Source organism: Camelus ferus, chromosome 10, assembly GCF_009834535.1.
Source record: "Camelus ferus isolate YT-003-E chromosome 10, BCGSAC_Cfer_1.0, whole genome shotgun sequence".
Lineage (NCBI taxonomy): Eukaryota > Metazoa > Chordata > Mammalia > Artiodactyla > Camelidae > Camelus > Camelus ferus.
The window spans coordinates 3654340-3682234 of NC_045705.1; the positions used below are offsets into that span (position 1 = coordinate 3654340).

Consider the following 27895-nt stretch of genomic DNA (forward strand, 5'->3'; position numbering starts at 1 on the left):
TCTGATTTTTCCCTAATGAGCACTCCACTGTCACATACACCACGATGCCCAGGAAGGTTTCCGTTGCTGTTAACTCAGGGCAGTCAGGTTTGCGCTCTGACAATTACCGTAATCTTCTATTTAATCTTTGGACCTTGGACTTTCTTCACCCCAATCTATCACTGTCAGACTGATCTTGCCAGAATATCACTTTCATGACGCTACTACCCTGCTCGAAGGTCTCTAATGACTCCTAGACATCACCTACTTAGAAGATTCAAGTTTCTTAGCTCTGAGCGCATGGCCCTCAGTGACCAGGACCCCATTCATCTGTCTTCCCTGTGTTACTACCCAGAACTTCTGGGCAGAACCCCTCATTTCCAACCAGTCAGATGTACTTGCGTCCTCCTCGCACCACCTTGTGTGTTTATGCCTCTGTATTTAATGCCTCTGTATTTATTTTTTGCTCTTCGGTCCTAAAAGTCCCAAGTTCTCTGGTCTTCAGCCTGAAGTCCCTTCTGTGAATGTCCAAATTATAATTCTGTGAGCCTTCTCTCCTTAAGTAACTTTCAGACTTTCACAAGAATGCTCTCAAACCCCAGAAAACCTGTTGTCATTTGTCATCACGGTTGGCTTTTCGCCCCAGAAAAACCCTCCACCCTCAGTTGATCACCACTTGCTCTTTCAAAGTTGGTTTCCACAGGCTGCTGCTGTTCTCCGGGGACAGTTTTGTCCCAGGCATGGTCCCAGGATGCATACCTAATCCCACACAGTACAGCTAAATCCAGATTATAGGAGTTTGCAAAATTTTATAAAAGGCTTAGGGGTAACTAGAGGAAGCAGTGCACTACTGATGCTCTGGCACCTCATGGCCTACCCTTCCCCACTGCCTCTCTCTCCACACCTGCAGTCCCACTTCAAGGGCCAGCCTCTTTGCATCCAGTGGACTTAGTCAGTCAGGGAACAGATACTGGGTGTCAGTTAATTGCCAGACACTGTGTTAGGCACTGGGGGTGAACCAAACTGACACAGTTCTTGTTTTCAAGACAGACGTTGAATAAATTACTACAAATAGTTGAGAAAATAATTCTAAGTATGCAAGATGCTGCCAAAGAAATACCTGGAGTACAATTTGAGGTCCTCTGCATTCTCTGCAGCTCAGGGGGCGGGGTGGGACCCAGAGTTCTCATCTCTTACAGATCTCTAATCAAATCCATAATGGTATAATCTGTAGAAAAGCAATTCTGACCTTCAGGAAGACAGTATTTTACATTATTATTCAGTTTAGCTCCTAATTTTTAAACATTTCTTCTATAGAGAATAAAAAGAGTCAAAATGCATGAACACTTAAACTATGTGCCTGGCACCATTCTAAGCCAAATGTGTGTATGTGTGTGTGTGTATATATAATTTATATAATTTTCAATAACCTATGAGAGAGTCTTATTATTTTCCCCATTTCACAGATGAGACAACTAAGGCATGGAAAGGCTATAACTAGCTCAAAATCACACGTGGCAAATAATGGTAGAATTAAGAATCCAGGTGGGAGGGGATAGCTCAGTGGTAGAGTGTGTGCCTAGCATGCACCAGGTCCTGGGTTTAATCCCCAGTACTGCCATCATAAACAAACAAACAAACAAACCTATTTACTTGCCCCCCTTAAAAAATATTAAAAAAAAAAAAAAAAAAAAAGGAATCCAGACAATCTGACTCCCAGCCCAACTTCTTTATTACTATGCTACTACACCACTCAATACAGAGAATTTGCATAATCTTTACTCAAAGGTGCTCTCCCTTATTTTGCTTCTGAACTTTCATCCCAGGGCCAGGCTCAGAGCCACATCATGTTTCCCTCCTCTGCTGGACTGTTCTCCTTGTTAGTTGTTGAAACCCCACCAGTTCTGCAGAAGACAGAGCACACCCGTCCCAGGCTTAGCTCACAGTGACCACTTCCATCTCTAAATCCATGTAACAATCACTTTCTATAGACACACTCTTACAGATGATCTTTACTAGATTTATAGGGAGTGTGTGTTTCCCCAAAGTAAACAGCACAGTGCCTTGCACAGAATTGGGATTCAAAAAGAACTACTGGTTGACCAACTGATTGATTGAGAGAGGGTCCCCAGGTTGTAGGGGTCTATGTGGTAGGCAGCAAAACTGGTAACAAATGGACATTGTAGTTCTTGACTTAATGCTTTTTTATCAGATTTAAAAGAAAAAACAATGGATGTTATGAACGTATCTGGAAAATATTGATGCAATAAATATTTAAAGTGCGAAGGCATTGTACTAAGTATTATAAGTAAAACAAACTCTCTCTCCTGAGCTATATACTCAGATCGCCAGCTGCCTTCCAGAGAAGCTACAAGTTCAAATCCAAGACTATCGTCCCTATCCCTGCAACTCAGAAACATATTCCAAACTTGCCCCTTCTCCAGGTCTCAGCATTTCTTGCAGGTATCACCTCTGGGAATACATGTCAATCAGTTCTTCCACCAAAAAAATCTAAGCTATATATTCATTCCATGAAGGTAATGAGGGGACAGTATTAAGACACCCTGCACTTTACTCTTTTCAACTTAACATCATCAGGGCAACTCTCTTTGTTTACAGGTAACTCTTATATTAGCTGTGGGGGCAGCTCCAGTTTTAATTCATTATGTGATACAAGAGTTTACAATTATGTTCAGAACATTATTTTTTATTGAGTGTTTTAAGTGAGGCAAAGGAAGCAGAGGAACTGCCATGCTTTCCACAGCCCCAGAGATGTAAATCTTTATGTAATGAAGAAATGTAATTACATGAAACACGATTTTTAAAAACTAACAACTCATATTGATGACCAGTGGTTAGAGAAGTTTAGTTTTCTGCCACCGTTTCAACCTAGAATTAATTCGCTTCTAACATAAAATACCTGGAAAATTGAGGACTCACTTGACTCTAAATGCAACAAAGATGAACTAGATTTTCACTTCTTGTAAATTTCTGTAAAAATTCCACAACTGTATTGGTACAGATTTTGTCAGGGATGAAATTTGGTTCCTACGTTAGTAGCCCAAATTTACAGAGAGGCATCTTGGTATCTGTTTTCTTCTGCTCTAAGCAGGTTCTTTACATTTTACTTGAATTAACTTGCAGAGTAAATGTTTATCTAGAAATCTGTATTAAAATAAAAACCCTGGTAAATAAAACATAGTAAGTATAGTACTCTGAAAAAACACTAAGACATCTCCCCCACACCGTAACAGTGGTAGAAAACGTGAACATGACGCTTGACACGGTCCACGACGAAGTAAGAGAACGTCTGCTCGTGACTCTTAGCTGACGGGTAGCACACACCCGCAGAGTCCTGAAAAAGACAAGCCTGAGTAAGCTACATTTAAATAACATTAACACATTTAGCTAGTACATATTTTCTGTTAAAATGTCATAAAACATATATCAAATCTTTGACAATCAGCTGGCAGTTAACTACTAACATTTAAAAATATTTATGGACACCACAGTCTGCTATGCTAACAATACATATGTATGACACAAATATGCAGAAGTCTTGACCGTAAGGAATTTATAGTCCAAAAGGAAATCCTATCCTTAAAAAAAGTGCTAATATCGCAAAAATTTGTTTTGCATTTTTCTTCTGTCTTTGCTTTTTTTTAAGCACACAACCTATTCGTACTATGTGGGCTGGGACTGTTTCTTTTATCACGGAGCCCCAGCCGAGCACAGTAGCTGATACACACTAGATATTCAATAAATATTTGTTAAATGATTGAACCCATATACTTAGAAACTGCTTAATATGTGTTAATAATCTTTTGTATGATAATAAAATTCAAGTATCAGATTCGGTGACATAAATTTATGTCATTCTTACTTGTTTGCCTTATAAATTATGTTTTGACAGTCTAGAGGACTGTGTTCTACCTCATCTGAGCCACAGATTTAGCTCTAAAATGAGTAAGAACTATTATTAGACACAGACAACAGAAAGGAATCCGGGGGAAAAAGTTCATACTGTTCTTCAAATAAAAGCATACCTTATCAACTTTAAATTTTAACGGAAAACTAGCTTATGTTAACGATATTCTGTATATACACGTGTGTGTTCTGTTAACTATGCTTCTCCAAGGCATAACATTGTCCCAGTTGCTAACTCCAGTTGTAACACTCGTCTTAATAACAAGCAATAAAATTGACTGGTTGCAAATTTCCCCTCAACACTTACATATGCTGTAACTTTAAAGACGGAAGAGATAATTTGTATTTTCTTGGTTTGAGGATCCTTCCGAACACTAAAAGAGGGGGCAAAGGGAGCATTTTTAAATATAATAAGCACTGGCCATAATACATTTAAGACACGGATCCCTTTTAGTAGTCAGGTGTTCTTATTAATACTTAACACGGAAATATACAATGTTCTATTCAAGTTGTTTCAAAAGGATGAAATCTGCAGTTCCATCAGAAGATGGGGTAAGGTCAACAGAGGATGTGGTAAGCAGAAAACTGAATTTTACAGTTAGATGGTTTGAGGCCAGTTTGAGACACAGATAATGAAAAGACTTGCAGGCCGATGATTGGAAAAACAAGAATTGGTTAAAGTCAGACTGAAGTGTAAACAGCTGTAAGGAGTAGGTAGATAAAAGCACACTAAGCTAAAGAATTAAACAGCCTAAACACAAATGCCTGTTCTGCCACTAATTTGTTATTTTGTTTGGGGCAAGATTAAACTTTCCGAACCTCAATTTTCTCGTATGTAAACTGCGAGCATTATACGGTTCCCTTTAGGATTACATGAGAATTAAGTCGAATAATGTATATGAAAATGATTTGTTAAATTATGTATTACTAAATTATATCATACTAAAAGCATTTTCTCTCAGTAGCTCTCTTTCAGCTACTCTCCACACACAGGATAACCTGTGATGAAACCGACGGAAGACTGAGGAAATTTATATATTGACTTCTATATAAATATACACACGTTATATTTAAAATGCTTTACAATATGAAAAATACCTTTACATACTCTACCTCACATAAAGATCACACAACTCAGTGATGCAGGCATTATTTTGCCAATTTTATAGACAATAGAACTAGAAAAGTTATATGATGTATTTAAGACATTCTAACTAAAAGTGGTAATTCTTGGACTAGAATTCAGGTGATACAGTCCAGTTCTCCGTCCCTACACATCACCTGTTTGTCCTATACCTACTCTGTAAATTCACACGCACCAAAGGTACTGCTCATGTGTTCCATGTACAGATTAAATTCAGACGAAGATATCCTCCTCTCCACGTTAGGTGACGTATTACTTCCCTTCACATATGTAAAAGTCATGGCGGAGCAAAGAGAGAGGAGGGGGAAGAAACAGGAGGACTTCGTGGCAGGGTGTGTGTGTGCGTGCGTGTGCGCACGCCCGTGCGTACGTGTGAGCTCACGCACCTGTTGGAGATGGCCAGACCCAAACCACTCCAGGGTTCAGGTTCAAAATTCTGAGGCAGTTTTCATCTCTAAAACATTTCATTCAGATTTAAACCCAGGAATCATGCGATTAAATTGATTTCCTTATATTTTTATGACATGAGTTGAAGTCATTTTTTTCCCTAATGCTGAGAAACACTGCTTGAATGTTGGAGACTACATTTAAAGTTGCATGCTCATCTGAAGGATGACTATAACCATTACATATAAAACATTTTGCATACACTTATATAACCACCCACATCAAAACACAGAGCATATCTATGGTTATATCTAATTTTAAATCCCAATCTGGAAGTGGTTATATGGGTGTAAACATATATAAAAATTCACTGAGCTGTATGTACACTACGATGAGTTGCTGTAAGATGTCACAAATTTTGACTACTCATTTTATGAGTGGCCATTACTCTTTGAGTCATACTTTTTCTTAGCTCCCAAAAAGTGTAGGACAGAATCACAAGTGAAAATCCAGGGAAGGGGATGTTTGGGAAAACAGCAATGTCTTCAATGTTTAGGTCCTAACGTAATTTCTATTTCAAATATCTCCAACAGAATCCCCTCCTCCTCAGCACATGGTAGTGAGGAATTCCACAGCCTCATGTGGCTGATGAGGTACAACACACTGTGGTGGCAGTGGTGTTCGTGTGTGTGTGTGTGTGTGTGTGTGCGCCTATGGGACAATGAGGAGTATCTCGTGGGAGTCCTAGAAGCAGTCTTGTAAGTTTTCACGAGCTGCAAATGATAAGGACAGAATGTGTCTGATGTCGATATGTGTGTGGTCTTTCTGAAATTCTGTTACATCTCTTCCGACAATCCTTACATATTGACACAATAACTTAGTCATAAAAATCAGAAACAGATTATAGAAATATTTTTCTGTTTTTAAAACCATACCAGAAATAAACTCAGTAGAATGTAAATTGGTGCAGCCACTATGGAAAACAGTATGGAGCTTCCTTAAAAAACTAAAAACAGAGTTACCAGATGATCCAGCAATCCCACTACCGGGCAAATATTTGGAAAAGATGAAAACTCTAAATCAAAAAGATACGTGAACACCAATGTTCACAGCAGCTCTATTTACAACAGCCAAGACATGGAAACAACCTAAGTGTCCACTGACAAGATGACTGGATAAAAAAGATGTGGAATACAATGGACTATTACTAAGCCATAGGGATCTCATGTTCCTTTGATATTTAAAAGGAGGCCTCGGGAGAAGAGGAGGACCTGGAAGATGACAGCTGTCAGTAAGGGAGGGAGGGGCGACAGGTCCGAATGAGGAAACAAGGACAAGAGGCAGATGAGAGGATTGAGGACTGAAAAAGTCAGGGAAATCTAGACACTTTCCAGCCTGGAAGAGAAGATGGAAGCTATGACGAGGGGGTCAGGGTGGTGCTACTTTTATACACTTTGGTTCTAAATAGACCAACAAACAAGACGCTGGGTAATGTCACCAGGGTTAAACAGACAATTTACATACTGTCATCTAGCAACATTACCTCACTAGATCCTTATAGATAAGCTTTGTTGTTTCCAGATATGGATCAAGCACATCTTCGTATTGACAAAGGGCTCCACCGAGGCAAAGATGTTTGAAAAGACAGAACAAGAACTCTTCTCTATCTGGCTGGCTGAATACTTCATATTTTTCTGAGTCTTCTGCTAGCAAAACCTATGTGAGATAAAATTCATCTTAATGTAACATAATTTAAGGTTCTAATTTTTATGTTTTCAAAAGTTTTGACTTATACGATTGAAAATAATTTTAGACCTATTTTAAGAACCAATCGTGAGGCAGCAGAGAAAGTGATCCGTGAGATCGGCACTTGCTTTCGCTCCGTCTCATTGTTAGGTGCTGACACGCGGTGAAAGGAGTAGCTCTAAACCTTCTCTTCCTCTTCTTTATGTCTTTGTTCTAGTTCACGTCTTTAGCAATAGTTTTAGTGCTACTGCAATTTTAGTGTTGAGTCCCCTGGAATAGTATTTGGAAGCAATGGGAGCAGAAATAAATGGAGAAACTCCTCCCTCCCATGAGGTCCACTAGTCTTTGCTTCTACTGAGAAGCTAAACACAAATGGTCATTTTCTAAGCCTTCTCATCTTACAGTGTTCAGATCACTGCTTTCCTTATGCCCACAGCTACTCCATTTTGAACTGCTCAGGTAACTGGAGCCTCATAATCACCTCGCCATTTCCTGTTCTCCTCTAATTATATTACCTCACACATCACCAATGGACTCTTGCTCTCGAGACCTTGCTGCCTCTTTGAGAAAACAATTCGACTAGGTCGGATGTGGGGATTTTCTGACACCACCGGGCCTTATAGACGTTTGCTTGGTTTGTTGACTGTGGTGGACAGGAACGAGGTGATCAAGGTACACTATAAAATACATCCCTTTAATTGAATTGCTTATACCCCAGCTACTTGAAAAAAGAATGTGAAATAACAATAAGATCTACAGGAAGATAAAAATAATCAAAGACAGAAGACTGTAACCAAGATATAAAGTGAGAAGAGAAAAATAAACACTCAAAAGGAACTCTAGATGGAGAAAAGACATAAAAATTGGGCATAACACTTAACATTACTGCACAGGGAAAGGAGAGGGAATGAGTTACATAACAACCACTGTCTAGCAGCAAGAAGTGCACTTTTTATTAGGAAAATTGATTAAACTTAACATTTTATTTACCCCCATCTCAAATGAAAATTCATCACAAGGTCATGGTAAAAGAGGCATTTAAAAATAATAAATTCTATAGTATTGTCTACAAATAATTTACTTACAATGACTCAATGAAAGCCAAAGATATATATAGTAAAAGATAGGTACGGGGAAGTGGTCCGTAGTTTGTTGCTCTCTGTGTGTGCCACATGTAACACTTGTACATCTCCCTCCCCCATCCCCCCCCCCCCCAGTAAGGAAATGATGTGATATTCAAGTTCAAGTTTGCGGCTACCTAAGGTTCTGACTTACTAAAAGGGTGACTAAAGCTCTTGGGGATGAAGAGGTCACACATTCCTTACACGAGGACTCATGTCTTGAATTGATTGGGCTGTGCAATGAAAAAATTACAATAATTTAAACATTTTTTTGGAGTGAATGTTAAAACAGTAACATTCTGTATGTGATCTCCCTCTCTGTTCACAAACAGATCCGTTTGGTTGTGCAGTCCTCGGAGAGCAGGTAGGCAACAGTTAACGAGTTCAGCTTCCGAGCCGCAGGCAGGGAGGAGGTTATTAGCGGCACTCACTGTTACACAGTGTGCCACCAGGATCTGTGTGCTGCACAACGGGAGGGCCCTTTTTAGTTCAGGCTGAAGCTGGAAGTTATTTATATATATTTTTTCAGTCAGAAAGCAACCAAGTTAGAGCCCTCCCTGTTGCCACAGAGTGGCAAGGAACACAGGGCAAAACATACAGGCAACCGGCAAAAAACAGAGTCCCAGCACTTCCTGAACAGAGGTGCTATTCACGGCAACAAATAAGACAGGAAGCAGCAGGCAGTTTTGCGGAGTATTCTGTTGAAAAGCAAATCCTCCTTTTCAAAAGCCCATCGCTGAGGCTCTCTCTGTAGAGGTGATGGTGGACTCTCTGAAATCAGGGGAAGGGCCTTGAGGCAAAGAGGTAGGTATGCCAGCCCAGATTAGCGACAGAGAGAAGAGCTGAGATTGGTAAGTAGCACCCAGAAGGAGGAAAACTCAAACTAGACTGGATATTTTCCGGATGTTAATTTCCAATCATTCGTAAGGACAAATAGAAATTAAGATCAGATTGACACTATAATGGTATTTATACTATCTTGTGTTATATGCAAATATACTTCACTTAACTAAGGAACAAACTATACATACAGTCATTTAACTGTGGGAGTCTGGTTATTCTCAATCAGTTAATTTTATTTTCTTCTTAAACTGAGAGTTCTTTTAGGCACGGTCCTAATGCAGATCAATGTATAGACTGGCTGGATGCCCCCTGGTCGCCTAGAGACAAGATTCCTGCGCCCAGAATGTTGCTTCAGTAGCTTCCCCAGTTCATTTCTATCTGGATTTGCAATACATTAGGCATTAGCGCATCTCCCTTCTCTCTTAATGTTGATAATAAAAATAATACTTAGCAGCAGTTGTTAATATTATCGGAAGCTTACGAAGTGCTGGGCATTATGTAAAAGCACTTTGAGTGCATTACCTCACACAATTCTTACATTACTCTTGACTTACAGATGAAGAAACTGAGGCTGAAAGAAGTTAAGTATGACAGTTATCAAGTGGCAGAGCCTGGATCTGAACCTATGTTGACTTGATAGCCCTAACTTTTGACCACTTTGTCAATCCTCTTTCTCAATAATTAAAATAATGATAATAACACTACTTCATTTTAACAGCATTTCATAAAATGCTTTCTCAGCTCATTTTCTCAACAATTTCTGGAAGAAGCTAGAATGGGCATTTTAATTTCCGTCTTGTACAGAAAAGATCTTGAGGCTCAAGATACTGAATGATTTGCCAAAGGTGATTGTTTATCTTGTAAATAATAAATCAGGAATTAGTCTGATAATCCATGTCTTCTGATTCCAAATTCAGTACACCTCTCATTAAAATAAAAGTTAACTTAGTTAATCAAACAGCTCTTTGATCTCAGCCTTGAGATAAAAAGATTCTTTTACTCAGGGACGTTTTTATTCATTTGGTATGTTAGGAGAAAATATTAAAGAAAAGTAGTCATAAATTCAACAGGCCAGGGTTTCTCTACCTTAGCACTGTTGGTATTGGGACCAGATAGCTTTGTTGTGGGGGACTGTCCTGTGCTTTGTACAAAGTTTAGCAGCATCCCTGACCTCTACCCAGGAGATGCCAATGGAACTCCGCTGAGAACTAATGAAATACATAAATAATTAAGTTGACAGGAAGAGTCCCAGCCAAGAAGAAACCTACCAGCGTAATGATTATCATTGATCATTATTCATTGATAAGAGGCATTTTATGGGTTTTAGGCAGGCAAAAGGTTTTGACATTAAGCATTGCCTGAAATGAAATTCTACTGTGAAAATTTAAAATTCTGTACTTACTTTTCGTAACTCATCAGAAATAAGGAAGGGATCACAAAAAGAATCTAAACATTTAACAATATGTCCATTGTCTCGTACAATATCTTCATCATATAACCGATCAAAAAATGACATTGAAAGCTGTGTGCAAGGAACGTTTATAGCTTCAATTTTTTTCACTTCAGTTCCTGAACAGAGATATAAAAATTAATTTAGTATTCTCAATTATTTCCAAAACAAATATCCCTATGCTGACATTTTAAGAAGTAACCAAATATGACATATGTTTTGATAAATTTAGAAGACACATTAGTTTAGGGATTTTATCAAATTCTTATTTTGCAGGTTGTTTATTTTGCATTAATCATTGAAGGTTTATAACAAAATCTCACCATTTCAGGCCTAGATGAAGGATATATAAATTAGAAAATGCTTGAAAATGAAATACATTTATTGTGTAGTAGGGAGTTCTTAGATCAGTTTTAATGCATATATCAAAATTACCTATAAAAACACAGAAACTGCTTCATATGGTTTTGGATTTGTACCATGCTTAATACTTCATAATTTATATTATAAAAATTTTAATTAGTGTAAGTAAGGGTGTTTCTAAAGTCACTGAGGGTATTTTGAAAATGTTTCTCTCCTTTTAAAATTTCCTCCCCTGTGATCTCACTTACAGGGTTTATTACAAAAAAAAAAAAAAGGTTTTCCAAGTCAAGGTAAATTTCAAGCCAGGCCTTAATCAAGTCATAACAAGCCTGGAATTAGAGAAATTTGAAATCATGGTGTTCTGTCTGTTTTTCTCTTGTAGCTCCAGTCCTCCCCGCTCCCACACCTCTGCCCACCCCACATTTACTTCCTGAATGTGTCTTTTAGGAATGGATTTTCTGTTACTAGAGAGAAGGTCTACTAAATTACAGAAAGACACAAACATCAAAGTGAATTTTTTTTTATTGTTGCCTCAATGAATCACTCAATCAACTTCTCTCTTTTTTGCACCTACATATACACACACGCACTCACTCAGATGTAAATGGGTGGAGCTCTCCTTTTCCAAAGCTCTGGAGAGATTGCACACCTAGATGCGGCGGCAATACGTTGGCTGGATCTCTGACCTGAGAAGCAGCCTGAGCTTGAGAAGAGTAATATGCGTGATAATTTGCACTTCCTGCTCCGGGCTGTCCACCCGAGTCCTGCTAGGACCTGTTGCTCTCGTTTTGATCCTGAGCTGGGCTAGCGTAGAGGAAAGAAGAATGCCTAGAGCCAAGAACTGTGTATGCTTTGGTTATTTCAAAAGCTACACTGCTCAGAAAAGCTCCTTTTGTTTCAGAGGCAAAAATCCTCTGGGGGATTAAAGTGAAAACAAAACCACAGAGAATGACAGAAAAGGTCTGAGCAATATTGGAAGACCAAAGAACAAGAGAGGGCAAAGCCAGACAATCTTCAAAGATAGGCTGGTGGCCACAGGATGAGGGACTGACACTGGGCAATGTGCCATTTTAATAAATTGACTCTAGCTCTGATTTGGGGAGTGGCAAGAGGGTATGGCTGGTCAGAGGAGGTAATTAAATTCAAACCACTTAATCTGAGGCATAGAAATAACATTTGCTATGGACTGAGTTGTTTCCCTCCAAAATGCAGCATGTCAAAGCCCTAACCCTCAGTGTGATTGTATTCTGAGATAGGAGGTAATTAGGGTTAGTTGAGGTCATGGGTGGGATTAGGAGGACCTCAACATATGAATTTTAAAGGGACACAACTTAGTCCGTAGCATTCTGCTCCTGGCCCTCCCAAATTCATGTCCTTCTCACATGCAAAATACATTTATTCTATCCCAACAGCCCCCAAAGTCTTAACTCATTCCAGCATGAATGCTTAAGTCTAAAGTCCAAAGTCTCATGGAAAAATCATGTACATCAGATATGAATGAGACCTGAGGTACAATTCATCCCGAGGCAAAATTCCTCCCCAGCTATGACCCTGTGAAACCAGACTCGTTACATGCTTCCAAACTACAACGGTGAGACAGGCACAGGATAGACACTGACATTCCAAAAGGCAGAAAGAGGAAAGAAGGAAGCGTGATCATCCCCAATAAGCTTTAAACTTAGCAAGGCAAATTCCATTAGATTTTAAGCCTCAAGAATAATCCTCTTCGGTTCAACGCTCTGCCTTCCAGACCTGAGGCGGTGGCCCCACGTCCACAGTTCTCTCTCCAAGGGTAGTGTGTTGTTGAAACTGAAGGGGTGACCCTGATGATCTGTGAATTGTCTTCTCAGCCTTTCTTCTCTCTTCTTGAAACACAGCACATGCTTGAAGTTGAATGGTTCTATGGTCTGGTCTTGTTGGATCTGAAAAATCTGACAGCCTTCATTTTGTCTCATTTTTTTCTGTCCCCTTTTGTTCAAACTGGCAGTGTCTTTGCTGGTACAAATCCCATATCTATTCCTGGCTTCTGCTGAAATGGCTGATTAAGTCCATGAGTTGCACCAACGATCTCTTTATCAAATGGTTGCTCCGAGACACACTTAAGTGTTCTCTTCAGAGTAAGTTTTCTCATTTTCTGCAATATGGATATGCTGAGAATATTCCAAATCTTCAGCTTCTGGTGACTTTTTGTTTCTTCAATTTTCCTTCTTCAATTCATTTCTCTCCTTCCATATTTTATTACAGCCATTCAGGGGGAATCAAGCCATTCCTTCAACACTTTGCTTAGAAGTCTCCTCAGCAAATATCAATTTTATTACCTACAAGTTCTGTCGTAAGAACTAGAATAGGCCGAGTTCTCTGCCATTTTATAACAGGGACTGAGTTTCCCCTAGTTTCTAATAGCATGTTCCTCGTTTCCAACTGAGACCTCACCAGAATCAACCTTAATATCCACATTCTAGCACGCACCTCAAGCTCTTACAGACTATGCCCATTACACAATTTCAATGCCACTTCCACATTTTCAGATATTTGTTACAGAAGTACTCCACTTGGTACCAAAATCTGCATTAGCCTGCTTGAGCTGCTATCACAAAATATTATGAGCTGGGTTGTTTAAACTGGGTGAACAGACATTTATTTCCCCACAGCTCCAGAGGGTGGGAAGTCTAAAATCGAGATGTCTGCTGATTCAGTTCCTGGTGAGGACTCTCTTCCTCGGTTGCAGACAGCTGCCTTCCAGCTGTGTCCACACACGACAGATTCTTCTTATAAGAACACTAATCCCATCATGAGGGCCCCTCAAGACCTTATCTAAACCTAATTATCTCCCAAAGGCCTCATCTCCAAATGCTGTCACATCTGGGGTTAAGGCTTCAACATAAGAATTTGGGAGGGGGCACAATCCGGTGCACAGTACACCCTATCAGCTACGTAGGAATTTGGTTAAGTCATGTCTCCAGCATTTATAAGCTATACAGTGTATTACTAAGGTCACACAGAAAGTTAAGAATGTATTTTTCCCCCCTTGATACTAGTATTATAGTACACTGGGTAGGTATCTCCTTTTTATTTATTTTATTTTTTTTTATTTTTTAAAGTTTAATTAATTAATTAATTTTTTGGTGGGAGGAGTTTATTTAGCATTTACTTATTCTTAAGAGGAGGCACTGGGGGTTGAACCCAGGACCTCATGCATGCAAAGCATGTGCTCTACCATGATCTATACCCTCTCCGCAGGAATCTCCTTTTTATTTAGTGCCCAAGTTGGTGCTTTCCTGGAGACTCCACTGCGGAAGGGACAGAGGCAGGGTGGTGTAGTGGTCGAGGTCTTGAATTCTAGAGCCTGGGTTTGAATGTCAACTCCCCCCAGCCAGCTGCGTAAAAGTGTACAGTTTACTTAGCCTCTGACTCCTCATTTGTGAAACAGGGATACATAATAATACCAGTCTCAGAGTTGTTTGGAGGATTACAGAAGGTAACTGCACAATGTGCTTAGCTGAGCATGTAGGAAGCACCCATTTCATCAGCCAAAAAAGGGGCAAAGTATGTCCAGACAAAGGGAGCTGTGGCAGCTGGCTGAGAGGATGAAGTGGCACCGACTACCTGCAATGTAGGCAACGCAGCCAGAAGCAAAGGAGATTCCATCATTACTCTCTTCAAAACCGGTTCACTTGCTAGATGGATGTCTTTTCCCTCATTTAAAAAAGCTGTTTCTTTTGCTTATTAAGGCCCCCAGAGGAAAGTTAGAGAGAAGATGGCCGATCGATGAGATAAAGAAGACAAGCAAGTAGGAGGAGACAGAAACAAGCTGCTGGGAGGGTACAAGCAACCCGCCAGAAACTTCTGCTTCTGGGACAGAGCGCTGCCTCTCCGGCACTCCTTTTCAGAGCACTTCTAATTGATTCTGTCAGGCACATGGGGAATTTCAGAACCTCTGTTTTTGCACTGCCTTTTTCAAAAATTAGAAAAAAGTCAGCGCTGTTTTGGGAAGTAGGTACCAAAATGGGGGAAGGTGGAACTCTTATTGGAACACTTCTTTCAATGAACCTTACTTTTTTGTAAACCAGTTTGCTGAAGTTACCGCAAACATGGTTTGTAAGCACTGTGATACCTGACTCTACTTCCTTTTGAAGATTTTGAGCTGGTAAATGTATCTGCTCAGAGACTCAGTTTAATTATGTTAAGTAGTCTGAAGATCACACTGTACTAGCTTTTTGTTCTATAAATTTGGCAGTGATCTTTAGCCAAAAGGAATAAAATTTGACCTACTAAGTCTAACATCATGAACTGTTTGTAAACTTGTTCTTGACTAATACTTTAAGAAAATTTATTTTTGTGTAAGGCTACTAGAGTTCCATAAAAGTGCAATATAAGAATTTAACAAAACAACCTCATCCAATTTAAAATCAGCTTGCATTTTTTTTTTTTAGCTCAAATCCACATTACCAACCAGATTCTCCTTTCAAATAGAATGGTGATTTATCCTATTGTTAAGAGGCCTCAACCTAAATTTTAAAATATAGTGTTCATGTTTCTGTTTCCAAAAGTCTTCTATTAACTAATTTATTCTTTGATCTGAGGTATTTGAGAGATCTGAGTGTCATTAAGTGTTTAAGTGTTCGGTAATTTTCTTTAAAGATTTCTAGCTATGTTTCAGTGTACTATGAAAACACTATCTATATAAAGTTCTCCTGTTGAGAATTTTAGATACATTCCTCCATAATTTAATCTAATATGATTTTTAAAGAATGTTCCGTGGTGGCTGCTTCCTCTGTCAGAAATCATTTCCCTGCCCCAGTTGAGATTTCACCCAAGCATCCTCACATCAGTGGGACCTTCCCTGACCCTTGCCCCCGGGAGGAGCTGGCCACGCCCCTCTCTCTGCTCCCACTGCTATGTCAGCGCCTGTGACACATCACTGCGTATATTTTTAAATATATCACTGAGTTCCTTAAGTACAGGTTTTCTCTTATTCACCTTAACGTTCCCTGCATCTGTCGGAGTCCACGGAAGGCGCACAATAGATACTCTCCTAACGAGTAAAAAGAGAGAAAAATTGCTCTTGTGCACTAAGCCAGGACAGCAGCAGTGGGCTCCTGGGAGACAGATGCAGAGCAGGCCCGGCACAGCCGATCGCACTTGACCTTGATGTTATCAAACGAGTCCTTATTCACAATTTGTATACTTTTTAAGTTTACAACTTGATACTTATTTATTTATTATCGAAGTATAGTCAGTTTACAATGTTGTGTCAGTTTCCGGTGTACAGCAGAATACCTCAGTCATATAGGAACATACATATATTGTTTTTCATATTCTTTTTCATTATAGGTTACTACAACACAATTTGTATTTTAATAATGAAAATCCCTGAAGTAAAATTTTGTTATAATAGTAAAATAGTAGTCTCAAAAGATTAAAATAAATTTGGTTTACCTAATGTAATCCACTGTCCGGAAGACTCTGAAAGTAACTTCAGATTGGGAATAACATTTGGGTCTTTGAAGAAAGCCTAGAATATAAATTGGAGGGGTAAAACTTAGACATATTATAAACATAATAAGAATTAACTTCTAAAATAACTATATATAAATTTGAGGGGAAAAACTTAGATATATTATTATAAACATAGTAAGAACTTATAAAATAACTATAGTAAAATCTCATTTAACTCAAATTGGGGAAGGATAATTTTAAATTGGTAAAATGTTAAAGGAAGAAGTAAATGTTTCATAAAGAAGTGAAGTTTTGTTACTTTTAAGCTGGAACAGTATGAACAATACTGTTATTTCCAGACAGATACCTTTGGGACTTAATTTAATAAATAGAAAGTAATGATTTATAGGGAAAAGTAGGAGGATATATAATCTAAAGATTTTATTTTCCTTCACCCTTGTTTTCCCAATTCATTGACTTAGTAATCACTGTTCCCACTTTAGATTAAACTAAATCTAAATGTAATTGCCAGTTTAGTTCTATCCAAGGGGCACATAGAAAAGTGATTGACTTGGCTTCTTAAAAATGAAAATTTTCTGTATAGCAAAAGAAAATAAATTAGGCAAGAGTTTTATTTCCAGAGACCAGCAGCTGATTCTGGCTGAAAAGACCTGAAGAGAAACTTATTAAAGCATCTCAGGCAGTCCACATAATTTTTAGGAGATGCAGAGGATCAGGCTAAATGCTGATCCAAAGTCATATGCAGAAGCTGACCTGATGAGGAAACAGCTGTCCTTACTGCAGCCCCAGCCAAGCACTAAAAAACACAGCCGCCTGACCTGACCAAGGCCACTGTGTGCCAGGACTGTCCTGCCTGAACGCTGGATGCCTCTGCCACCACTTCTGCCTTTGAGATTCCAGATGCTGTGTGACCCAATTTCCTTAAGTTGCTCACTTTGAAAAATTAGTTTTGCCCTGAGTAAGTCTGATTGGTAACCCTAGATCGCAGGTTTGTGATCTAGTGCAATAGAGGCAAGCGTTACGCAGCAAAGGAAACCATCAACAAAATGAAAAGGTAACCTATTGAAAGGGAGAAGATATTTGCAAATCATGTATCTGATAAGGGGTTCCTATCCAAATTACATAAGGAACTCACGCAGCTCAATAACAAAGCTCCAAACAATGTGATTTTAAAATGGGCAGAGAACCTGAACAGACATTCTTTCACAGAAGACAGATAGCCAATAAGCACATGAAAAGATGCTCACTGCTAATTATCAGGGAAATGTAAATCAAAAGCACAGTGAGGTATCACCTAAGACTTGTAAGAATAGCTACCATCAAAAAGACAAGAAATAACAAGTGTTGGCGAGGGTGTGGAGCAAAGGGAGCCCTCATGCACTGCTGGTGGGAGTGTGAACTGGTGCAGCCACTATGGAAACAGTATGGAGGTTCCTCAAAAAATTAAAAATAGACTTACCAGATGATCCAGCAATTCCACTTCTGAGTACTTATCTGAAGAAAATGGGAACACTAATTTGAAAAGTTATATGTATCCCTATGTTTACTGCAGTACTATTTATAATAGCCAAGATACAGAAACAACCCAACATGTCCTACATGTGGATGAATGGATAAAGAATGGAATACACAATGGACTACTACTCAGTCATAAAAAAAAAAATGAAACCTTCCATTTGCAACAACATGGATGAACCCGGAGGTATTATACTAAATGAAGTAAGTCAACAGAGAAAAACAAATACTGTATAGTTTCACTTATATGTGGAATCTAAAAAAAAAAAAAAGAAAAATCAAACAAACAAAATAGATACACAGAACACTTTGGTTGTTGCCAGAGGGGAGAAGGGTTGGGTGAAGGGGGTCAAGAGGTACAAACTTCCAGTTATAAATACGTCATGGGGATGAGATGTATAGCACAGTGACTACAGTTAATTATACCTTACGGCATATTTGAAAGTTGCATAGAGAGTAAATCTTGAAAGTTCTCATCATAAAAAAATATTTAGTAATTCTGTATGGTGACAAATGGTAACTAGACTTATTGTGGTGATCATTTTGCAACATATGCAAGTATCAAATTGTTATGTTGTACACCTGAAAAGAATATTATATGTCAACTATACCTAAAAAAAGGCAAGTGTTTTGGGTTCCACTTCTGAAAAATTAAGAGTGGAAATCACCACAAATCACATGTATATCAAAAGGTGTTGGGCAGTCGGAAAACATAATGATGTCCATGATGAGCAATAAAAAAAAAAAGGAAAAACAATAGACTGAGAGGAAATATTTGCAATAAATATGATTGAAAAATTGGGGGGAGGCTGACATCCCCAATGGCTAAAAATTGCCCAGTGTCTATGGTAAGAAAAGTTGACAACCTGATTTAAATATAGCCAAAGGATACAAAAAATCATGTAAAAAATACAAGTAGCTGACAAACTTATGAAATAAGATTTCAAGAGCATTGAAAGAAATGAAAATAAAAATCAGAAGATACCATTTTTACCCATTACATTGTCAAGATTTTAAAATCTGGTAACTTTTGGTGAGAGTACCAGAAAATACGTGCTCTTAGACACTGCTGGTGGAAGTGTGAACCTTTACAGCCTTTTGGGGAAGTGCTGAATATTATCTTGAACACTAAAAGCATGTATATTTTATGATCTAACAAATTCCACTTTGGGGTATGTGTCAGACAAAAATGAAACTACTAGTAGATAAGATTTACGTGTAAGGAATTTTTTTTTTATTGTATTGTTCGTAGTGTTTTGACTTGGAACTTCAATGCCCATCAGTGGAAGAATGGTTGAATAAAATGGCTGAATAAAAATAAAATAAAAATGAGTGAACACAGTACATCTACACTAGATGGTATGCAATTATTGGAAAGAAAGTATTGGAGTAGAATGTAAGCTTCATAAGCTTGTTTTTCTTAGTCACTGCTGTTTCCCGAGGGCCCAGAACAGAGCCTGGCATAGAGCAGTTACTCAGTAAACATTTACTGTATTGACTTTGAAGGAAAGCCGTATGTATTTTGTGTAAAAAGAGTAATTTAAGAGTAATATGCATGAAAAAAACAACACAAAATAAAGCCTCTATGTATATGCACATAAAGAAAAGTATAGAAGAATATTTATCAAACCACTGACAACAGTTACTGCAGAAGTGGTGGTTGTAGGCTTGTGGGAAGAAGGGGAGTGAGAAGGTAGAATTAGATTGGGATATAGAAAGACTGTTGACTCTGTGAACTGCTCTTTGTTGTTTAGATTGTTGTAGTAAATATTTATTCTGACATTCCCTTTAAGCTATCACTCTTTTCCTAAATAACTCGTTGAAAGACGACTCTATCTTGCTTCACTTCTCTGCCTACCAGTTACTCTTCTTAGCTGTCTACTGCTCCCATCACTGAGCTGAAAGTACACTTGACATCCTAATTCCAAAAGTCAAATGGATACAGTCCCTGCCCTCGTGGAGTTTACAGACTGAAAGGGGAGATATTAAGCAACACACATCATCATCACTATGAAGAAGTGCAGGGCTCTATTGAAGTACATAATAGGCAGACCTAATCTAATGGTTTGGGAAAGAAAGGTAAGTGCAGAAAGAACATTTAGGTTTAGAGCTGAAAGATGAGTAGGAGTCAGCTGGCCACAGGTATACTGGTAAATGCTTAATAATTGATACCCCTTCTTCCCCAAAAATCCCTGATTTGTAGCATTTGCTGATTTCCAGGGTGGACGTCAAGTTGTCAATAGTTTAACCAGCCAAGAATCCTGAAAATTTACCAGTTAGGCTGTCCTGAGCTGGTTCCTGCTTGACACTGGAAAGACCATGTTTTAAGGTGGAGAAAATAAATCTAAAGTCTGTAAGATGAGAAAGGAGGGGATATCCCATTGAAGACAAGTAATGAGGTTCAGTGTGACCAGAGTTGATGGGCCAATGGTCTGATGAAGTTGGAGAGTTAAACTGGACCTTGTAGGTCAAGTCAAAAAATTTTTCTCTTAATCTAAGATTAATCTAGATTGATCAGTATTTTAATCTAAGGGCAGTAGGAAGACACTGAAGGGATTTAAGCTGAGGAAAGACGAGATTAGGGTCATATTCTTAAAGGCTCATTCCTGCTGCAGTGTGGAGAATGAACTGAAGGGCTGTAGAGAGACCAGTTAGGAGGCACGTACTGCTTTAATCCAGGAAGGCCTGACGTTCACAGCAGTCAGAACGGTAGCAAGTGGGGAGGTAGAGAAGTTGATGGATTTAATGAATATTCAGAAGAAAAGGACAAAGGGAGGAGGAGGAATCAAAGACGAATCCTGGAATTTTTGCATGAAAAGCCAGGCAGAATCAATGTCATTTAATGAGAGGCAACAATGAAGAGGAATGTGGGGTGAAGATTAGTACGTTCAACAAGTGTCTGTGAATGTCTGCATTACGCCAGGCCAGCCAAAGTCCCTGTTCCCATGGTGTTCACATTCTTATGGTGGGAGACAAAGGGAAATACTCTACAGGTATCTTGTATGCCCAATTACAAAAAATGTTTTCCCCAAAATTATTCCTCAAAGGAAAGTTGCCTTATAACTTTAAAAAGTCAAACTAAAGAGTGCTTGTGCAACTATTTTAATTTAAATAATACACATTTTGAAAGGACACATATGGTGGAATTGACCTGAATTAATACTAGTTTTGAATGCTTTTCAGAGGGCTTCTGAAAGAATCAGTAAAAGGGGAAATTTCAGATTTGGTAATTTAGTAATCTTGGTGGGGGTATTCACTTACAATTACAGTTTAGATGTCATTATAAATGGAAGGAGGTAAAGCAGACTGCAGCGAATTGGCCTGGAGCCAATGGAAATAAGTCTTCATAAAGGTCACTCAAATAAAGCAATAGTTATTACAATTACAATTATACTCTTAAGAGTTAACTTTTTTAATTACCGAAATTACAATTTTACCGAAATTACAGTTATACTCTTAACTTTTTTTAAAAACCAAAAAACCCTGCCCTAATGCGTGCAAACGGTATTTTGGGTTTGTTACAGAATCTCCAGTGAGGCATTAGAAGGAATTCTTTGTATCTCAAATAACTTTAGGAAAGCTGATAAGCTTTGGAAAAATACATGATTCATAAACTAGTTCCAGTGATAACAAAGATGCTGGTGTCAAAATGCATGTGAAGATTTGAATTAACTTGTTTCATAATGTGTGAGATGGAAAAGTATTTCTAATTAATATTTGATATAATATTATATAATTTTAAGTGTATGTTTATGTCACACATATAAAATATAAGTAGATGTTTGATTACATCGTGCATCTGGCAGACTGCTGGCTTCTGATGTAATATCAATTCCCTCCTTCCTTCTTAAGGAATCCCAGTTCTATCTGGAACAGCGATGTGCCCAGCTGAACGTCTGTACTTCCTAGGAGTCTCCTGTGGTATGTGGTCATGAGACGTAAGCAAAGTCTGGTCATGAGACAGAAGCAGCAGTGTTGTGCGGACCTCCAGAAAGCGCTGTAAGTTAAGGCGCTCCCTTACAGTTTATGTGAAAGAATCCGCTTACTATCCCTAGTCCCCTGGTGAGGATGCCAACACTGTATGCTGAACCCAGAGCTCTCCCTTGAGACCCAGATTGAGATCTTACATTCAACCATCTAGGATATTGCCACTTGGATGCACACCAAATTTGGCGTGCTTTAAAGCTGAATGCGTTTTCCTTGTTTATTCTTCCGCATTTCGTATGCGTCTAAATCTACCGCTCTAGACAACCAAGTCAGAAACTTGGTCATCCTACATGCCGCGCCCTACCTTACCGTCAGTATCTTTTCAGTCCCGGAGTACTGCCTTTCTCATAAACATCTCTCCACGACATGCCGGTGCTACTGGCTTAACTCAGGACATCACCATATACTCTCTGGAGGATAATTGTTTCCTATTAGGTCTCACTGCTTCCAGGCTCAGTCCTAACAATCCACGTTCCATACTTCTGCCAGCTTACCTCAGTACTTTCAATTTTACCGTTTTGCTGAAAACCTTTCAGCGACTCCTCAGCTAAAGCCCAAACTCCTTTCCATGGCACAGAAAGTCTTACAGAATATCATCCCACCCTTCTGTCTAACATTATCCCACTTTGTCTACCTGACACACTCCTACTCATCTTTCAGATCCTAGCTCAAGTGGCTTTTGTAAACCCTCCTCTAACCACCTCAGTCAAAAACGATCACTTTCTCTTTTGTGCCACCGCGGGACCTTGTGACTATGGTATGCTTTGTATCACATCTCATTCTGCCATGCAATTTTTGATCTGTTTCGCTCTCTTGAATATAGACTTAAAAACTAAAAAATGTTTGCTGGATGAATATTTCCTTCCTTTATTTTACTTTATTCATTTACTACAACACAAACTTTTGGAACACAACTTGTTTTTAAATTGAAGGGGAAAATTCCAAATCTGGAATTCTAGTTTAAGCAATACTTTTTGGTCAGTTATAGTGTTTGTAGTAGAAATGACGTGGAAGTTTGAGTCAAAAAGCCTGGGTTTTGCCACTCGCTCGACAAACTTGCACAAATTATTCAACCATTCTGAGCTCCAGTTTCTTCAACTGCAAAATGGGGGTAAAAACACTAAACTTACCAGAGTGTTGTAAAGGTTAGTGATAAATGGATAAAAAGTGCCGAAAGCTAAATCCAGCATGCAGGAGGAACTACTGCTTTGGGAAAACACTTTGTAAAGGAGCAGACAAATGCTAATAACAATAATAGCACTTGTTATGAGCCAAACATTTTGCTAAATATCTTAGATATTTCATTTAATCTTCATAACAAACCCATCAGCTATTCAACCTTATTTTCATTTTCAAAAATACATATTGTATGTGTCAAGCACTGTGACCATTTTGCAGAAAAGGAAACAGAGGACTGAAGAAGGTTAAGTATTTTGCCCAATGTCATATAGCTGGTAAGTGGCAGAATTGGGAGCTGAACATAGACAGCTAATTAGAGGCCAAATCAGGGGAGGATTCAGGTTTTGTAGCGTCATAAACTTACACAATTTTAGGGGCTCTAAGAATATAAAACATCTACTTTTGAAAATATTTACCATGTGAACATACAGCTGGAGTATCTCAGAGTTAAAATAGTGATTGTATCAGTATATTTCTTTAGATTGAAATATGGGAATAATACTGTCTACTGCATTAGAAAAAAATGAGGATAAATAAACATGAAGATATTGAAAATTAGGAAAAAATTGCCTATTATGGAAATTTATTGTGCTTTACAGATGAATCTTGATTCTGTTGAAGAACTGTGTGTCTACTGAATAACCCAAATTAATTCTACATCCTTCTCCATGAAATTTTTCTGACACCAATGCCCCTCCATTGAGTGATCTTTCTTTTTCCCTTTGCCTTATAAAATCCTCCCTTATAGCAACTATTTTATTGCCTTATAGAGGATTTTTCACACTTCTAGCTTCCAAAACTGTCCACATGCCTTACAACCTGGGATCAGATCTCTTCATCCTTTTAACACCTCCTAGCAGGGACGCAGTATCCAACAAATATTGGTATAAATGAAAAATATATAAAAAACTAAAAAAAAAATCTAACCAAGAATATTTGAGAAATGTCATCATCAGTAGCACACTATATTAACATTATAACACTATTTTAAGTAAAGGGAAATAGACATTTAACCAATTTATCCTCTGTTTAGGGTTGAAGAGTTGTCACCAATCCTGTTTCCAAAATTCAGGTCCTTCCCGGAACCTTAGAAAGTGACCTTAGTTGGAAACAAGGTTGTTCCAGATATAATTCATTAATATGAGGTTATACAATAGTGGGGGTGGCTTAATTCAATATGACTAGTGTTCTTCTAACAGGAGGAACAGCCATGGATACATGAGAAGAGAGAACTAAGGGTCTTTGATAGGAGTAGAGATTAAAGTTCTCAAGGGGCAAGCCATGGAGTGCCAAGGATTGCTGGCAACCACTAGAAGCCAGGAAGAGGTAAGGAAGGATTGTTCCCTACAGATTTCAGAGGAAGTATAACCCTGCTGTCACTCTAATTTTGGACTTCAAGCCTCCAAAACTGTGAGACAATACATTTCTGATGTTTTAAGCCACCCAGTTTGTGGTTTTTGCTACAGTAGCCCTGGGAAACTAACATACCCTCACAGTAAATATTTTGATTAATTAATCAGGCTGATATTTTCTTCACTGCACTATCGCTCTGTATGAGATGATCGGATTTTCTTGTTTACTGGCAGTTTTGCTCCTGTCTGTCTTGTTCCTTCTTGCATTACCACCCCCACCCCGTCGCACCTGACAGGTTTCTTAGCACATCACAGGCCCTGGGGAAGTGTTTGTGGATGAGTGAATAAACTAAGCCAACTATATTCCACAGCGATGCCTGAAGGACATGAAATGAAAAGATAATATCGCAAACCGTAAGGGTATTTTTCATTTGATTGAGATTAAAAAAATAAAACCCCAGGATTTTAAAAAACGTGAATGAATTTTAATGAACACATCAGAACTTGTACTTTCAAGTGAGTTTTTCCCTTTTCAAAGCAGCCACTTATCACCTAAAGAGTTATTCTAGTAACTCTGCTATGGCTTAAAACTTTTTTTGGATCTCTTCATTTAAAACTGCTAACAGAGTATGTACTCACAGGGTAGATTTGATTTCGAGAAACAACCAAAAGTCATTTGAAGCTAAGCCTAGTAAATCAAGCCAGTGATAAAGCTGGATATTTAAAAATGATGTGTGCCTACTGAAAAAGAGGTTGGTTTTCTAAAGAGAGACTGAATTTTCAAAATTGAAAAGTTCTCTGTGACAGGATACCGAAGATGAGCTAACTTAGGGTGATGGGAAACGCAAAAGTTCCTCTTAAAAGACTGAGCATTCGAACCTTTTTTATTATTCTCAAAGAAAACGACGTCAGTAAGTAATGGCGTGTTCGCAGGAATCTACGCTCAAGTGGGAAAAAATGTAAAGTCAGCAGAGATCCAAGGGTCTCCCCACCCCCATACCAACCATGACGAAATCATCCTTCCGATAGGCCTGAAACGTCTGGTCAAACCCGAAGGACTGCGCCTTGATCCTGCCCAGCATGGACCTGGGGCAGAAGAGGGAGAATAAGTCAGCCCGGGACGGCACCCTGTGCGAGAGCACATTCAGCGGTTCCACCCACGGGGTCCGCCCCTCGCCCGGTTCCTGCGGCCTCCGGGTTTCACTCAGGAGGAGGCCGACCCGGCCCCGCCGCCTCCACGCCCGGCCCGCGCCTCCGCAGCCGCGAAGGCCAAGGGGCTCTTCTCTCCCTGCCGCTCGGCCTCTCACCACTGGCGGAGCCGGCTGGTGGTCTCCGGGGTGCTCAGAGACTGGAAGGTTTTCTGAGGCAGGTATCTGAAGTAGTAGCCGCCCAGATCCCCCGGCTCCCCGGCCGCCATCGTGGTCCCCGCTGCGCTGAAGCGGAGGCCGTCTCCATAGCGACGCGGCGGCTGTCGGGTAGCCCTAAGCTATGGGGGCGGGGTCGGCGTCGGGGCGGAGCGTGGTCGGCGTCGGGGCGGGGCGGGGCGGGGCGGGGCGGGGCGGGGCCAAGCGTTGACCCGGACCGAGGAGGGCAGTGACCCGGACCGAGGAGTGCGGTCTCACGGCCGGGCGTGGGCAGAGGGTGATGAGAGCCACCCTGCGCTGTCGGGGATCCGGTGCCACAGCTCCTCCCAGGTCCCAGCCCTCCCGCTCGCCGACCCCGGCCTGGCGGAGCTGGAAACTAGGGGTCGGGATCGGGGAGAAAAGTTGCCAGTACGTGCTTGCTGAAATTAACGCTTAGTAATAATTTCTCAGCGTGGGTTAATTTCTTAGTCTCAGATGCTGTAATCTTAGATTTATAGCTGTCTAAATTTAGTGACTCAAACATTTCTGAAGAAAAAATTATTCTGAATTAATTAGGTTTATCTATTTTGGAAGACAGATGTCTGTATGACTACTTGGGAAACTATTCTCTTTTACCATCTTACTTTTTTTTTCTTTAAAAGTTAAATCTGAAGGCTAAATTTTTTTTTCCATTCATGCAACAGTACAGCATGATGTCTAATGGAAACACGTATTTCTTACTTCGTATTGAAAATTACCTTTTGTATCTACAGTTTTGTTTTGTCTAATAGTGTGTATCTGGCTTCAGAAGAGGGAGGGAGGGATATAGTTCTTTTCCACTTCTTTGCTAACTCCCTTTTCCCCTAATCCTCAAAAAACTACTCTTGATTATTCCTTACTCAGCAGCAGCAGCAAGAGAGAGGGAGAGAAACACACACACACAACACGATATTCTTTTTCATTGTTGATTAGTGTTCCATTGCACTGGAACTAGTGTTCCATAACACTAATTTGTCTTTTAAGTGCATTAGTCCTTTTGTTACTGACATGGTTGGATTTAAGTTTACCATCTTGTTTGTTGTTCTCTAATTCTGTTCTGTTTCCCTTTAATCCAAAAGCTGGCAAGAAAGAACGGAATAATAAAGTAGCTTGATTATTCCATTTTCCTCCCTTTTAGCCTTTTAGTTATGCATTTTAGTATAATTTTTAATGGTTACTCCAGAGATACCATATGGCTTCTTGATTTATTACGTACCACCTTAAATCATCACTTTCACCGTATTTCAAACAAGAACCCTACAACTGGTAAAATCTGTGTATTCATCTTTTACCTTTTGGATCTTTTGGTCAATATTTTGCTTCTACATATGTCCCAAATTCGTTTTTTTGTTATTATTATTTTAAATAGGCAATATTATTCCATATTTACCAGTATATTTAGCCTTTACATTTTTCTTACTCCTTACAGCTGTTCTGAATTTATAATATGGGATTATTTTCATTGAGCTTGAACATCTTTCTTAGTATTTCTTGTAATTCAGGTCCTCTGATGAGTACGTTTCTTAGAGTTTGTTTTTGGAAAATGCCCTTATCTTTATTTTTGAATAATATCTTTTATCTTAGACTGCACAGAATTCTAAGTTGAAAGTTTTTTATTTTTTAGCCCTTAAAAAATGTGTTCTGTTTTCTTCTGGATTCCAAGTTTTATTAAAAAGTCAACCCTTAGTTTTAGTGCTGCTCCTTTCAAAGTTACTTTTTTTTTTTTTTTTCCTCTTTCTGGTTTAAAATTTTTTACATTGCCTTTGATTTCAGTAGTTTGGCTATTCTCTCTCTCTGTTTCTTGTGTGAGTGTGTGTTGTGTTTTTGTGTGTATGTGTGTTTTTGTGTGTACCTCGTGTATTCATCCTGCGTGGGATTTGCTCAACTTGCTGATTTCTTTGGTTGATGTCTTTTAATCGGTTTTTGAAAACTCCTAGGCATTATCTCTTCAAATATTTCTTCTACCGTGTTCTCACTCTACTCTTTTTCTTGGACTCCAGTTACATGTATATTAGAACTTTTAAGTATGTCCCATATTCCTCTGTTATATCTTTTTCAAT

The 27895-nt window shown here is 39.0% G+C and overlaps 1 protein-coding gene across 3 annotated transcripts; it reads right to left on the reverse strand.

Moving 5' to 3' along the window:
* Nucleotides 1-1635: 1635 nt before the first annotated feature.
* CFAP300 (cilia and flagella associated protein 300) lies at nt 1636-26191 on the reverse strand. 3 transcript variants are annotated; one of them, XM_032488277.1, is made up of 7 exons: nt 25761-26187; nt 25458-25539; nt 16400-16475; nt 10550-10716; nt 6981-7153; nt 4214-4280; nt 2666-3334 (listed from the first exon to the last, which is right to left on the reverse strand). In XM_032488277.1, the coding sequence occupies exons 1-7, from the start codon at nt 25868-25870 to the stop codon at nt 3206-3208; spliced, it is 804 nt and encodes a 267-aa protein (XP_032344168.1). In that variant the 5' UTR covers nt 25871-26187; the 3' UTR covers nt 2666-3205. The 3 variants fall into 3 exon arrangements, with proteins under 3 accessions (XP_032344167.1, XP_032344168.1, XP_032344169.1); XM_032488276.1 differs by lacking the exon at nt 4214-4280 and having other exon boundaries at nt 1636-3334; nt 25761-26191; XM_032488278.1 differs by lacking the exons at nt 2666-3334; nt 4214-4280; nt 10550-10716 and having other exon boundaries at nt 6987-7153; nt 25761-26185.
* Between the last annotated feature and the right edge of the window lie 1704 nt (nt 26192-27895).

Coding starts and splice junctions, on each gene's coding strand:
- CFAP300 (XM_032488276.1), bottom strand. CDS start 25,870: ATGGCGGCCGGGGAGCCGGGGGATCTGGGCGGCTACTACTTCAGATAC. Junction 16,476..25,457: donor GGAAGGATGATTTCGTCATG/GTTGGTATGGGG, acceptor TTTATATTCTAG/GCTTTCTTCAAAGACCCAAA. Junction 3,335..6,980: donor ATCTATAAGGATCTAGTGAG/GTAATGTTGCTA, acceptor TGTCTTTTTCAG/GACTCTGCGGGTGTGTGCTA.